Consider the following 14,003-nt stretch of genomic DNA (forward strand, 5'->3'; position numbering starts at 1 on the left):
CGCAGACAAAGGAGCACCTACTCTCATAAAGGTTTAGTGCTGCACATGAGGCCAACATGAGACCATCGCTGACGGTACCATGCTTTTGTCTGGGCTGGCACCCCTTCAGTTTGCTTCAAAGGCACTGGATTAATGAACTCAGTATGTGTAATGAGAAAAAACCCTTCTGTCTAGAAGTGAATTAAAAGATGCATAATCAAAAATACTCAAGACATTCCATATTTAAGACAGAAATGATGTGTGTTAATGCTTCAGCTGTACAAAACTGAGTGAGAAGGTTGAATCTCCCATCGCTGCTTTTCCTGTGACACACACAGTTACATCAGGGTCCTCTTTCAAGTATGACAATGTCAACCTTTGCTTCTCTGGCACTGGCTGTTTTGTTTAATATTTGAAAGAAAAGCTTTGGGTCAAGGTGAAACCATCAAGAAGAGATGAAAGGCCACTTTGGGAAGGATGACAAAATCCATCACAGTGAAAGTAACAGTGAAGTTTATTTTGCAAAAGGAATGGGACAAAAAATGGTGAAAGCATCCAAGTGTGTTTGTATCAAAGTACTGGCTGGAAAGGAGAGGAGAGGTATCCTGGGTGATGATGGTGAGCAGTGACTGTGGGGGACAGTAGCAAAAATCATGCCTTACATGCACCAGAACCCAGGCTTAATTTCCTGTTAAAACCAGACCAAGGAAAGATGCTCTACCTAAGACTCTGGATAGGTCAGAAAAGGAGACCATGCTGGGCTAAAAAGACTTGGTGTGAGGATGCTCCCCCACAACTGGACCATTAAGCACAAACAACTGTGGGTAACAACTTCCCAAATTCATTTCAAGTCTATTTTTGATTACAAAACCAAGGCGGAAATCAACTAAAAAAGCCTTCTTAATTGCAGTACCATTCAGATGGTTTGGATTACAACCCCCATGAGCTATAGCTAGCATATCCAATGTTCACGGCTGCTTGAGGGGCAACAGGGTGGCAAAGCCAAAAGGGATCATATATACCCTCTGCCTCAGTTGGACCACTGACCCACCCCTCCTCATTCAGAAAGTAAGTTACTAAACAAAAGCACAGCTATTTATGAAAGTCAGAGAGGTCAACAAAGGAGTGTGGTTGAAGCTGCTATAGAAGCCCCAGTCTCAGTATAAGATTCCCAACTGATGAAAGAAAGAAGCTCCATGAGAAAAGCCCCGTCCATCTCAGTGCTGATGCCAAGACATTTCTGAACCTGCAGCCACAAAGGGAGCCTGGCCCATGGCAAGTTCATGGGCGGGCAGGCAGGGTGGGGTGCTGAACTCTTCCAATCTGAATTCCACGTCAAGAGAAGCTCTCAGGGAACTGTATTCCAGAGGTAAGTGGGGCTAGGGGCAGAATGGAGTTGTCCCCCAAATATTGACTTTTTTAGGGTAAAACTCTTGCTGTCAGTAATCAAGCCTTAGGAGAGACATTTCAACCTTTTAGAACTGAGGATGGGGGAACAAATGCAAAAACTAAGGACCCACCAAATGATCAGCAGATGGGGAAAATCAGTGTGGCTACTCAGGGAACCTCTGAAGACGGGACTGTGAGCCCAAGCCGGCTGAATTTGGCCAGCAGGTCCAAAGTTCTGCATCCCTGATGTACATGGAAGGCTCCGTCACAGAGAAATCCTGAAATCAGAATTTGTTTTAGGACAAAAAGGTGCTATCTATAGAAGCTGGTGAGCTAGTCTGCATGATGCGAGGGCACTTAATAAGCCATGGTGGCTTGTGAACCTCCCTGCATGAACCTGTAGGTGCTGCTGGGGAACATGGGTGGGAGGGTACTGCTACACTCATATCCTACCCGTGGGTTTCTTGTGGGCAGCTGGTTGTCCACTGTGCAGCAGAATGCTGAACTAGGCAGAACTTTGCTCTGATCCACCAAGGCTCTTATGTTCTTATGCCTAATTTGGGACTTGTAGTCCCACACTTGAGTGATTACCGGGTTGCCTCCCCCTGGGCTAGGCATTCCAAAACAAATTACAATACTGCTAGATACAAAAACTCTTTTCTTCACCATGAGGAACAGGTAGGGTTCAGTGGCTGCAACAAAAGCAAATCCCCAAATGGCTGCTCTCCTGGATGGGTATTTCAGGACACACCCATTTCCTTTACCTTCATGGTAGAGTGGCAACAATGTACAGTTGAATCAACATACCATGTAACAGAATGCTCAGCTAAACACTGAGATGGCACAGGAATAACATCGCAAGCTGTTCTATCCCTGATGGACAGAATGAAGTATCAGCCACTTCTTCCAGGCAAAGGAGTGACGATCTGGGTTTGGATCAGCTAACCATAAAGCAAGGAGCTCTGCTTATGCTCAATGCCGTACATACCAAATCAAACCAATACAGATGAGGGTACCTTACACCGGGCTTTCCCCACCTGGCACCTGCCAGATGGATCAGACTGCACTCCCATTGCACTGACCGAGGATGAGGGGAATTGCTGTCCAGATGGCAACTGTGCCAGGTGGGGGGACCATTACTTTGGAAGCATCATGTCCCACTGTGCCACGGCCATGGTTTAAAAAGGATACATCGGCTTGTTCTTGAAGAAGGAGATGCAAGATGCCCCTTGCCCCTAGTTCTAGATCACCTTGCAAATACACAGCTAGTAGGTTGCCCCTAAGTCAGCAAGCCTTTTGCTTCAGTCTGCACAAGATGCCCGAGACAAACTTCTGCATGCTAAAATGTAACAATACACTTTTAATTGCCTATCCTTGCCTTAACTCAGTGCCGTCTGTAGGTTCTTGGACTACAATTTCCATCAAAAGAAGAATAGGACTACATGGAGTGATAGGAGCTGCAACTCAACAACATCTGGAGATACGCACACTCCCCACCTGTTCTAAGGGTTTCCTGACCCAAACAGTTAACTCGGAAATGCCAACACATTTGTTTGATCAAGAACAAAGAGCTGAAGTTCAGTGGCACACACTCTGCTTTGCGTACAGAAGGTCCCAAGTTCAATTCCTGGCAACTCCAGGAAGGGCTAAAAAAACCCTCCTGAAATACTGGAAAGTGGCAGCGACTCTGTGTTGTCAATACTGAATTGACTGAAGCAAGGATCTGACTCAGTATAAGGAGCTTGCTGCATTCCCGTTGATGTGAAACTTCCAGAGACATTCAATTTCTGGACTTGCAGCCCCTCCTTTTTCCATGACGCCATCTTTTTTCTATTCAGCACTGCAGCAAAGGAGTTGGCAGGAGGACACGGAAAAGACCCCTAAGTGGAACGAGCACATCATTTCTAGCTCCAAAAGTGGCACTCACCCAGTCACTGTGCTGCTGGGAGACCTCTGCTGGCTTACCCTGAGATTCCGTCCAAAAAAACTAAGCAGAATGGTCCCTTGAAGTGACAGCATTAAAACTGAACCCAAGCTGGTCATCCTAAGTGCTGGAGACACAGAGACAGATATGCAAAAAATCCTGTTTATTTACACTCTCTGCGGGACTTCAGAAATCAGGAAGCACATTCAGGGCAGCAATAAAGGGCAGGTAATTTGGAGGCAAGGGAAGGGAATGGCATAGACTTCTGCAAGTACTCTCCTGACTAGAGCTGCTACTGGAATCAATCCATTTCAGGTGAGAAGAGAATGTAAAAAGAAAAAGTCTCATAACCAAAGCACAGTACCCTTAATTTCTCAGGTAGAATCTTTCCCCTCATCTCCCTTCAAGCAAGCTCAGCAATTTGCATGATACAAGGAAGGGCAGAACTGAACCCACCTTCCCAGCGATTCCCTTTAAAGACTGTAATGCATTCGAGCCTGCAGGGCTAATTAGGGAGCAATCTTGGCTACCAGCAAATCCTGTTATCTTGGGTTGGAAAGAGGAGTGCCCACATGTTCAGACCTTGCTCTCCCCTACCTTTCTGTGACTGCTACCTTCACGCCCCGGTTGGGTTTGGTCGATCAAAGCTGCAAAAGGGGGGAAGGGGAAGGTAAGCCAGGCTGACAAGGAACCACCTCACATATTCCTTCTGCCCAACGTCTTTCCTTCTAAATACATCCAGGGCTAGCTAGGCACTGCCCAACCTACACCCAAGAAGAGGTACCATAACACTGGATGGCTCAAGTTTGAGTGACCATGAGCAGTGCCCACGAGGAACAGATCTGCACCAGCCCTGAAGAATGTCAGAATCTCCAACTTGCAACTCCGAAAGGGCTAAAGCAATTCTCTGCCGCCTGCAGACGAGCTTGAAGTCCACACGGGGAAAGAGCGGGCAGCGCACACACATCTCCCAGGAACCTACAGTTCATCTGCACTGTGCAAAAGTGGAGCCACTTTTTGAACATTGTCTTCCTCCTCCTCCGCCTCCATAGCTTGACTGGGTGCCTCTTCAGCACTTAGCTTCACATTATCCTTTTCTTGCTTTGCCTCATCCTTACGGCCTTTTTTGCTTTTGGAGGACTTGTTGCCTTTGCCCTCCTTTTTCTTTGTCTTCTTCTGCCCTGAACTTGCTGGATCCCCTTTTTTGCCAGTCCATTTCTCAGCCAGGCAGGCTGGAGAGATAAGAAAGAGAGACCATGAGATAATGCCATGAAAATGTAGTTACTGAATTCTTATTTATTAATTAGGATATTTTTATCCCATCCATTATTGTTAGTCTCTGGATGGCATACAATATAAAATACCTTTTTATATTAAAAGATATTATACATATTAATATATAAATTTATATAGAAATATAATATAATGCGTATTATAAAAGTAAATTAAAATACAATATAACATTTTGTTTGCCTCTATTATTTTTGTGGTTTTACCAGCAAAGCAAGCCGAAAAAAAATCCCAACCCTCAATTTCCCACTCTATGTCCACTCCACCTTTCTCTCTACTTCCCCAAATGTATTGAGCCAGACTTTCTACACAATTTAAGCTATTGGTTCATATACGGACCAGACCAAAGGCCTATCTAGTCCAGCATCTTATTTCATGATGTGGCTGACCTGTTGCCTACTGGAAGGCAAGAGGACACGATTGCAACAGCACCTACCTACTCACAGCCTTCAGAAACTGGCTTTGAAAAATGCATTGATTCGGATACTGGAAGTATGTCTCCATACACCAAGGTAGTGGGGAAGTAGGGCAGGAAGGAGGTGTGGCACTCATATCCTGCTTTGTTAGGTACATGTAACGTTGCCTGCATTAAGCTTGCATGGTTCCGTCCACTAACCAGAGTGGGAGGAAAGGGGTTAATTCCATAGACAAGATGACACTGACCTCTCTGCCTGAGCTGTCCCTTTTCTCCTCCCACCTCCCCTGAAAAGGCAAAAGGGTCATGTGACCATACGCCTTCTCTCTCCCCTTACAAGAGGACACACGCTCCCTCTCCTCTCTCTCTAGGCTAACCATCTAACAATGGACCTTCCTTTGGAAGCAAGATATCCTGCATGAATGTACCAACACCTCTCCTTCACGCAAGTCACATACGGATTGTGTGTGAGTCAATGGACCCTTTTAAACTTTGTGGGAGGTAAGCCTCTCTGTGTGGATTCTCATAGATCCAGGTGCGAGCAACAGCTTCTTAACACAATCCACTGTTCAAGACTTACTTCTGCTGAACTGACATATAACCACATGTACAGCCGGTTCCCAACGTTTCTGTGGGCTTCTCACATGTGGCTGGTTGGTGACTGTGTGAACATAATGCTGAAATAGGTAGACCAGTGGATGACTGAGCATGGCTTTTTATGTTATTCTACAGCCCTCAGGAGCACTACTCACAGGCACCCTTCTCCTGCATGGGCTTGACTAATCCCCTTTTGGAGCCATCCAGGTTGCTGGCCATCCCTACATACTGCAGTAGTTTAACTGTCGCATCACAACCTGGTTCAAATGTCACACAGTTTATCCATACTGATTCTCTGTTACAGAAATGTTAGTTGATTGATTAAAACTCATTCAGTTTAACTCACTGAATCTGCCTATGAATAAAACAGCAGCACTTGGCCACTGGGAAGGATGCTTATTTATTTTTAAATGAATCACCCAGTGCTAGCACAAAAACAATCCCAGAAGGGGTGTTCCCTCATGCCCAAGGACAAAAAGGAACTGGATCTTTCCTTCTCCATGATGGCAGCTGCTCCCTGCTCTCCTTGCATATAAAATAATTAACAAGTTAAGCTGTTGCCTGATGAATGTGGGGAGGGGGGGCTCTTTTCATCTGCTCACAGGGATTTAATTAATCCAAGTATTAAAAAGGGTCGCCATGTTTGGTCCATTCTAATTTATGGCAAGACATTGCTAAAGTTGTCTCAGTCATCTTTGGCAGCCATTTCATGAAGGTGCAGCAGAGAAAGAAGCAGGATTATTCTGTCAGTTCTGCTGCAACATCAGCTGCCCATGGCTCTTCTTCTCTGTTAAAACTCTTCCCTAGCGGCAGCCCTTCTGCTGGGCTCAGGAGTAGAGTCAGGAGGGTGGACCCAGTCTAGGTACGTTGCAGCAGAGATAGCAAACCCTTCTGGCCCTGCAGGCTGCACGGATAGCGGGTTGGTGGCCATGCACACACATGCCCTCTGAACACCCTTCCTCTTCCCCATTCCTAGCAATTGCAGCACACAAGACATGTGGCACTTCCCTGACTGCAAAAGTCCTCTGCGGGTGCTCAGGTGGGACCTCTAGCAAAACCAAGCCACGCCTCGCTCCTCAGCCCCCTGCAAGGGAGGAGGAGGAGAGAGGGTGCAAGAGAACAGGAGGACTAGCCCCTCCCACTTTTGGCTCAGGCCTGGCCCAGAGGGGATGCAGCCCTGACAGAAAAGAGTTCCCTCACCCCTGGTTTAAGCAATTCTGACACACACACCCCCCCCCCCCACAGCATCAACCACCAGGCCTCTCACTCCATTGCAAGGGACACTCACTGGTATCCTTTCCTTTCAAGACATGGTTTGCACAGAGAAACTGGGAAAGGTCCTCTTCCTGATGGTTTCGATACCAGTCTTCAATCACTTCTTCATATTCCTCCACCATCACTTCACACTAGCAGTTGAAGAGAGATTTATTCATTAGATTTATATCCTGCCTTCTTTCTTTTAAAGACTTTAAAGTGGATTACAACATTCTCCCCCTCCTGCTCTCAATCTTATTCCAACAACACTGGGAGGTAGGTTGGACTGAGAGTCTCTGACTGGACCAAAGTCACCCAGTTGGTTCCATGGCAGAGCAGGGACTAGAATCCAGATTGCCTGAGTCCCAGTCTTGCGCTCTTAACCACTACATCAAACAACAGGAATTCCCCCTCTGCTATAAATTCACTGAGTAACCTTACAGTTTTGTGTGCTTTCAATTGTATTATGCTGCATTTCTGTTAAGCTGGCTTCTAGATAGTTAAGAATAGAAACAGGGTTTCAGTATTTTAAACAAAATTTAAAAAGGCCCCTTGCTCGAGCTAGAAGCAGGGTGAGTTATGTCAGATAATGCAAATGGAAACAGGCATGCTCAATTTGCATAATGTATGCAGGGTGCAGAACTGAACTCATGGTGGCACATAATTGTGAATTTATGCAGGCAACCAAAAGGGAGGAAATCATTACTCTGGGGGAAGGGAAAGACCACCACACATTAGCTCCCAATTGGCGGTGGCGGCAATAAAGCAGCACCTATTTAATACAGATGGATCCTATTTTACTACAATGCTGGAAGTCAGGTGGTATACAGATTTCTGGGGCAGGGGTGCAGACCCACTCAGCTTCAGCATGGTGGCTATATTGTGTGATCACAGGACATGCATTTGGCTGATGGACAAGCTGCTCTGGCCCTAACAGCACCTGGTGCCCTCCAAATTTCAAATCCCATCAACTCCAGCTAGCAAGGCTTGGAACTCAGAGTAAAAAAATCTGATGGGCATCAGGTTGAGGAAGGCTAGACTCGATTGTGGAGGGCACATCTGCCAAACAGGAGACCTAAGAGCAAGAACTGTGCACCTGGGGCCAGAACAACTGAACCATCTAACCAAATCCATGTGCTGGCTTGCAGGTAAACCATCCTCCTCTCTCTCGGAGCAGCTGTAAGCGCAACCCATCATGGCTTTCAGTGCTTGTGCCACGGAGTTAACCCAGACTCTGACCTGCTTCTTAAGATCAGCCACTTCTGCAGATGTTTCATTCCAGAGCTCGTACGGGATGTCCATTACCACTTTGACGCCTTTGTGCACCAAGTTGTGTAGCGTTTCAAATGTCTCAGACATGCCCTGAAGCAATCAGAGAATTTAATTAACAGAATGATTTCAGGAAAAACAGCACTGACAAAGAGAAGTGCAATGGTTACTCCTGCTGTATACATCTATAATAAATTCATCTAGTCTTTTGGAAAGAAGAGCCCTTAAACTTTCCTAAGAACAGAGTCAGCATCCCACAGAATTCTCTTTTCCTTCAAGAATGGAAAAAAGATAGTGGATGTGGTGGGAATATTTTGTTGCAAGGAGTTAGGGAACAGTCTACATCTCACTGAATTCAATGGTGGTCAAGTTCTTCCTATGCGGAGATCAAAAACAATTGCCATATTTGGGTCCATGAAGGGATGAATTGGTAAGTACCCTTCACGTATCTCCTCCCCTGCAGCAAGCAGCAGAATGTAGCTCGCCCAACCTGCCACATGGGACTGTGAGGTGTTGCACCTTGTTTGAGCATAGCTTCTGCATGTGGCCCAATGCAATCTGATTATAAGAGTATCCGTGTACAAGGAGCTCCCTTCTATGCCCACAAATCTAATGGTAGAACATCCACTAATCAATGTACTTGACAGTTTGCACTGTCCAATGAGTGTGGATGAGACTATTTCAACATTGGGATCCCATGTTTCCAGACTGCACAGGCTGAGTGTCTTTCAGCAGGGATCTTTCTTCTCACTGTGGTATGATCTAATACATCCAGCTCATTGGGCACAATACTCTATCATTAGGCCAACAGACACTGGTCCAACATCCACGCAACAGATCTCCTTAATAAAGCAGATCAACTCCTTTAGGTAGGCAATCCATTTCAAATGCTTAGTTTCAAAAGTAAAACTCTCAGAAAGCAGCAAACAACCTCTAGAAATAGAAGAATGTGACGCCATTACAAACCTTTGCAAATCTGTTGCTTCCTGATCTCTCTTTGTGCAGGTTGTACTCCAAAAGCCTCTTGCAAATGTTTTCTGTCACTTCAATGAGGCGAATGTCCCTGAAAGCAGAAAAGGGTGCATGGAAGCAGAAAGAGGTCTCTCCACGTCTGTCCAGTAATGCAACCAGGAAATATCAGTGGAAAAATGAAACTTATTGGTGACAGACTTCATGCAATTGGTAGAGCAGGCCCAACAGATGGGTCAACTCACACACAGGCTGCTTCCAGGATTTCTCTCCATCTCTACGAGACCTCACCCTGATGGGCTCTCTTGGGACCTGCCAGGCTCTTGGATCTTTTTGCAATGAAGTTCAGTCCTTGAGCAAGATAGTTTTCTTATCATCTCACTAGTTTGCCTTCTGGGAAATGGGTATTTAGTGACTGGACAAAGCCACTGTGGGAGCCATTGGAAATTTGACAGAACAACCTCACTCCGTAAGAAAGCCACATCAAAGTCAAGCTAAAAGTGGATTTATGAATGACAAGGCAGAACTAAGGTGGGCATTTTGTTTGGTATCAAGGGTTAAAAATCTATCAGGAATGCAGGCCAGATACTTATTCTAACTTATACTAAGTTAACAGACTCACATAGATTTTATGAACAAATTTATTGCAAACAACAGTCAGTGACGGAAGTTGTGCTTCCTTAGAAAAACATGTGGATAAACAATAAACAAGAAAATGGTCCCTTGCATAGGAACAGGTAACAGGCAGCATCTGAGATTCTCCCCCAACCTAGTGGCCTCCAGATGTAAACTGCATCAACATCAGCCAGCACAGCCAGTGGGTAGAAATGCTGTAGTCCAAAACATCTATAAAGCATTAGGTGGTATAAGGAGAATGAGTTTTATAACCCAACACAGTATAAAGAGACTTAGGTAACAGAACTTCCTCGGAATTACCTATGCACTGGGATAGCATAATAATGTACAGGATAAATATCAAAGGGCCTATCAACAAACCCTGTTTACTTACGATTTTGTGTACTTGATTTTGGACGCCTTGCCATCCAAAAAGCCATACTTTGTATCAATCACCTCCTTGGTCTTGCCCGTTTCCTCGAAGGAGGATTTCAATTCCAAAGCCACATATTTGCACACTAAAGAAAAACAAGACTTTGAACGGTTAGTAAGTACTGATAAATTGTAACTGCTCATGAGAAGATGGGTAGACTGGGATTTTTACTGTGTAGGCTACATTGTACCAAAGGCTGGTGAGTATTTGGAAAAAATAAAGGCATTACAGTAAATGACTGCTAAAATAAAACAAAACATTTTTCCAAAATATGTACAGGAATGTCTCTGGGATGCAGTCTAAACTGAACTGAGGACTGCATGGTTTGGAAAAGAGCTAACAGGGATCTAACAAAGAGGGATTGTAATTTTATTTCATACAGGATGATATTCATTCATCTATTCATTCAGGATGATTGGACGTTTCTTAATCTCATGCTTGCTTTATGGAGCTCAGGGTAGCATACATAGTTTCTGCCCAATGAGCTTCACTGCACACCCACCCACCCAACTGATGTCAAATGCACACACACCATATGGGTTTTTACTTCAGTAAACCTCTGTTATAATTCTGTTGCTATTTCTCTCTGTTCCTCTTTTCTTCTTTCAAATACCCATCTAGCTCCATTTTTAGGGACAGCTTGTTTATCAGTTCCTTTTTTTCAGTCTTCAATCTATTGTTACATGATAGGTGCTATGCTTCTTTCTAAAAGATATCCACTTTCTGAATATCCATCCCCACACTGCCTGAAAACAATACTTATCAATCTATGAACTGATGAATAGTGCCACTAAAAATAGCTTCTATATTACTACCCTGCTTTTTTAAAATAGAATCTTGCCAGTTGAAGAGCTCTAAAAGTTTACATATTTGTGGGCGATCTTTCAATTGGCTCAATAAAGGTAGTATCCTATATGGATTTTGGAATATCATTACTAAATTTTAATTAGCCATTCAATATATATTATCATAATATATACTTATCCCCCACCTTCCTCCCGCCCTAACACGCAAGGAACAAGCAGCCAACATAGTTGTCCTTCTCCTCTCGATTTCATCCTCAACAGAACCCTACGAGGTAGGTTAGGCTTAAAGTCAGTGACTAGCCCAAAGTTACGCGGTGAGCTTCATGCCCGAAAAAGGGCCTAGATCTCGGGCTCCCGAGATCCCGACCAGCACTCGCACCACCGCGCCACCCTGGCTCTCTAGCTAAAGAACCAAGTATTCTAGCGTGGCTCCAGCCCTTTCCCCTGCCGAAGTCTTTCTCCGAGGCCAGCTCACCCGCGCGCACGGGTGCCAGCGCCCTGCGCAAGGTCCAGCCGCCTGCACCTCCGCATCGCCCCCCTCGCTTCTCGATCCCCGCAGCGCCCCCAGCCCGTACCCCGCCGGCGCCAACCTCACCTTCGCACTTGCTGGGCAACTTGACCCAGTCGCCGTCTTCGGCGACGGCTCCCGCCAGCCCAGGCTCCGGGGCGAGCAGCAGAGCCAGGCAGGGCAGCAGGAGGGAACCCCAGACAGCCATGGGGGCCCTGAGGAGGCGACCGCGCCGCTCGAGCCCCAGCGTGCCCGCGCCCACCGCCTTCTCCCGCCCGGCGCTTCCGGGAACGTCCCGCTCTCCGAGGGTAACTATAACAACGCACAGCACCGGCCTATCGCGGCCAGGAGCGTGGCACGCTCAGGCCAACGGGCAGGCAGGAAGCTCCGGTTCTTTCCGATGATAGCCAATCAGAGATCGAAGGGTTCTTCCCATTCTCCACTCAGAAGCGCGGAAAGGTAGTTTCCCCCGCCATACCGCGATCCCATCCAATTGGAAGGCCGGTCGCTCCGGTAATTGGTGCCTGGCATGCTCCTCCCCGCCCCATTCATGGAAAAAAATGAATTCATAAGTTAGGGGCGAAGCTGTGGCCTTCCTAACCAGACCCAGTGTGAGTTGTACGGAGTAACGGGGTGGGTTCTGCAATGTGCTTAGGTCGTCCATTCATCTGATTCTGAGGGATAAATTATATCCTATATAATATGTAACCTAATATCTAACATATTATACATAGTGTACATTATAGTTCTTTTAGAATATACCCTACAATAATATAAACATATTCACATTATATTGTGTATATTTATATTATATTGTTTTGCAGAGCACATGAATCATATCATAGTATTAAATATGGTTACAAAAGTAGGAGCAAAACTGGAGTGGAATGGTTAGGACACCACACTCAGGTAATCAGCCTGTGCCTACCCAGTGCCCACCAGGTGTGCAGGGTTGCAACTCTGATAATCCCCCGTTCAAGACTTTGTGTTGCTGTACTGAAGCAGCAAGTGGAAGTCCCCATCCCCTCTCAAGGTGCAAGCCGTCCAAGAGAATCGAAGATGTTTTAGCTCCTCCTTCCCCCTAAAAAACATAAATTGATGCAGAACCATTTGCTGTCCCTTTCATGATGCTCAGAATCAGTATTTCCATGCTGCCTGTAGGATGATATCCTGCCCCACTTCAAGTACTGTGTAGAAAGCCCTACTGCATCCTATGGAAATTGCTCCCAGGTCAGTATATTTATGATTACAGCCTTAGGTGAAACAAGAAGTCTTAACTGATTTATTAAAAGTTGTGGTCCACAAAAGCTTTTGTCACAATAAATGGCTTTGCACCAACAGAGACTTCCCACCAGACACGTAATTTTAGCAGGGCTACTGCATATGGGAGAGAATTAAACCCTATACATGTACCCGCAGTCTTGATCCTACCCATCCCATGCAGTTATGTTCATTTTGGGGGGAAATATTCATATGAATAACATTCATACAATTAACATCTCAGATAGTTTGACTCTTTTTAAGATACCACTGCCAAATTTTGTCCAATCTATGTATCGGGGAAATGTGCCTTAAAGATAATTTACATATGAGCATAGTGTTTCATAATATCCCTTTGGCTATGACAAGAAAAAGCAAAGAGTCTGTTGGGGGTACAATCAACAGAATATTTACAGTTTATTCAAACATACAGGAAATACACAGTGTGTAGGTAGCCCCCAAAGGGACTACAAAGATGTAGTACTGTACAAGTCTGTACAAATGCTTTTATAAGCTATCACATAGGCAGTTTGCTAGAGGTACATGAGAGTAAAACAATAGGACTGAATGTGATTAAGACACATAACACAGAAAGAACCTTCAGGACAGGTAAGCAATTAGCATATGTAAGAGTGTACACCTGAGAAGAACAAGCAAATATTAGCATTTTTAACGTGTAAGGTTAGGGAAACAAGATTTGCAGCATGGATTCCTGATCTGATCTTAAGTCTTAAGTCTTAAGTCTAAAGCTGTCCTTAGCCTTTTAGCAGCCATATTATGGTAAAGCCTCCACTCATTTTGTTCTGACACCTGCAAAGCCCACACATGCACTTAGCAGAGAATAAAAACCATTGTGTTAAATAGTTCAACATATCTAGGATTACATTTTTGGGCTCCCATCATTGGTGATAGCTGATGAGATATGATAATTATAATATTTAACATTGTATAGCCTTTTAATGTACATTATCTAGATATAATTATCTCTCACATTGCAGATGGAGTGATTAAGGCTCCATCCAGTGATTTCACAGCACTGCTAAAATTTGAACTAGGGCTTCCTGATTTGCAGCTTAGTTTTTTAGACACTACTGTACTGATAATAAATTTGGAACCTGGAGCAACAAGACTCCAACCTAGAGAACTTTCCTGCTCTCACACAATCTTGCCCTCAGTAAGTTACTAACACAACATCATAAAATGATAAAAAGAGAGAAAGTACAATGTATTTACAGGCCAGTGAGTCATAGCTTCATGTCTCATAAAAAGTATAACTCTCATATTCTGTCTGCTTT

General features: G+C 44.9%; 1 protein-coding gene across 1 annotated transcript; it reads right to left on the reverse strand.

Moving 5' to 3' along the window:
- Positions 1-475: 475 nt before the first annotated feature.
- Positions 476-11,704, reverse strand: CNPY3 (canopy FGF signaling regulator 3). The gene is made up of 6 exons (XM_044429719.1): positions 11,536-11,704; positions 10,096-10,219; positions 9,084-9,180; positions 8,088-8,210; positions 6,883-7,000; positions 476-4,524 (listed from the first exon to the last, which is right to left on the reverse strand). The coding sequence occupies exons 1-6, from the start codon at positions 11,654-11,656 to the stop codon at positions 4,271-4,273; spliced, it is 837 nt and encodes a 278-aa protein (XP_044285654.1). The 5' UTR covers positions 11,657-11,704; the 3' UTR covers positions 476-4,270.
- Positions 11,705-14,003: the final 2,299 nt, after the last annotated feature.

Source organism: Varanus komodoensis, unplaced genomic scaffold (genome assembly GCF_004798865.1).
Source record: "Varanus komodoensis strain SLA01 unplaced genomic scaffold, ASM479886v1 scaffold2, whole genome shotgun sequence".
Taxonomy (NCBI): domain Eukaryota; kingdom Metazoa; phylum Chordata; class Lepidosauria; order Squamata; family Varanidae; genus Varanus; species Varanus komodoensis.

What these genes read in the sequence shown, in the direction of transcription:
- CNPY3 (XM_044429719.1), bottom strand. Translation starts at nt 11,656, where the DNA reads ATGGCTGTCTGGGGTTCCCTCCTGCTGCCCTGCCTGGCTCTGCTGCTC. An exon ending in GAAGCAACAGATTTGCAAAG is followed by an intron (nt 8,211 to 9,083) that starts GTTTGTAATGGC and finishes TGATTGCTTCAG; the next exon opens with GGCATGTCTGAGACATTTGA. An exon ending in CTTGAAAGGAAAGGATACCA is followed by an intron (nt 4,525 to 6,882) that starts GTGAGTGTCCCT and finishes TTATCTCTCCAG; the next exon opens with CCTGCCTGGCTGAGAAATGG.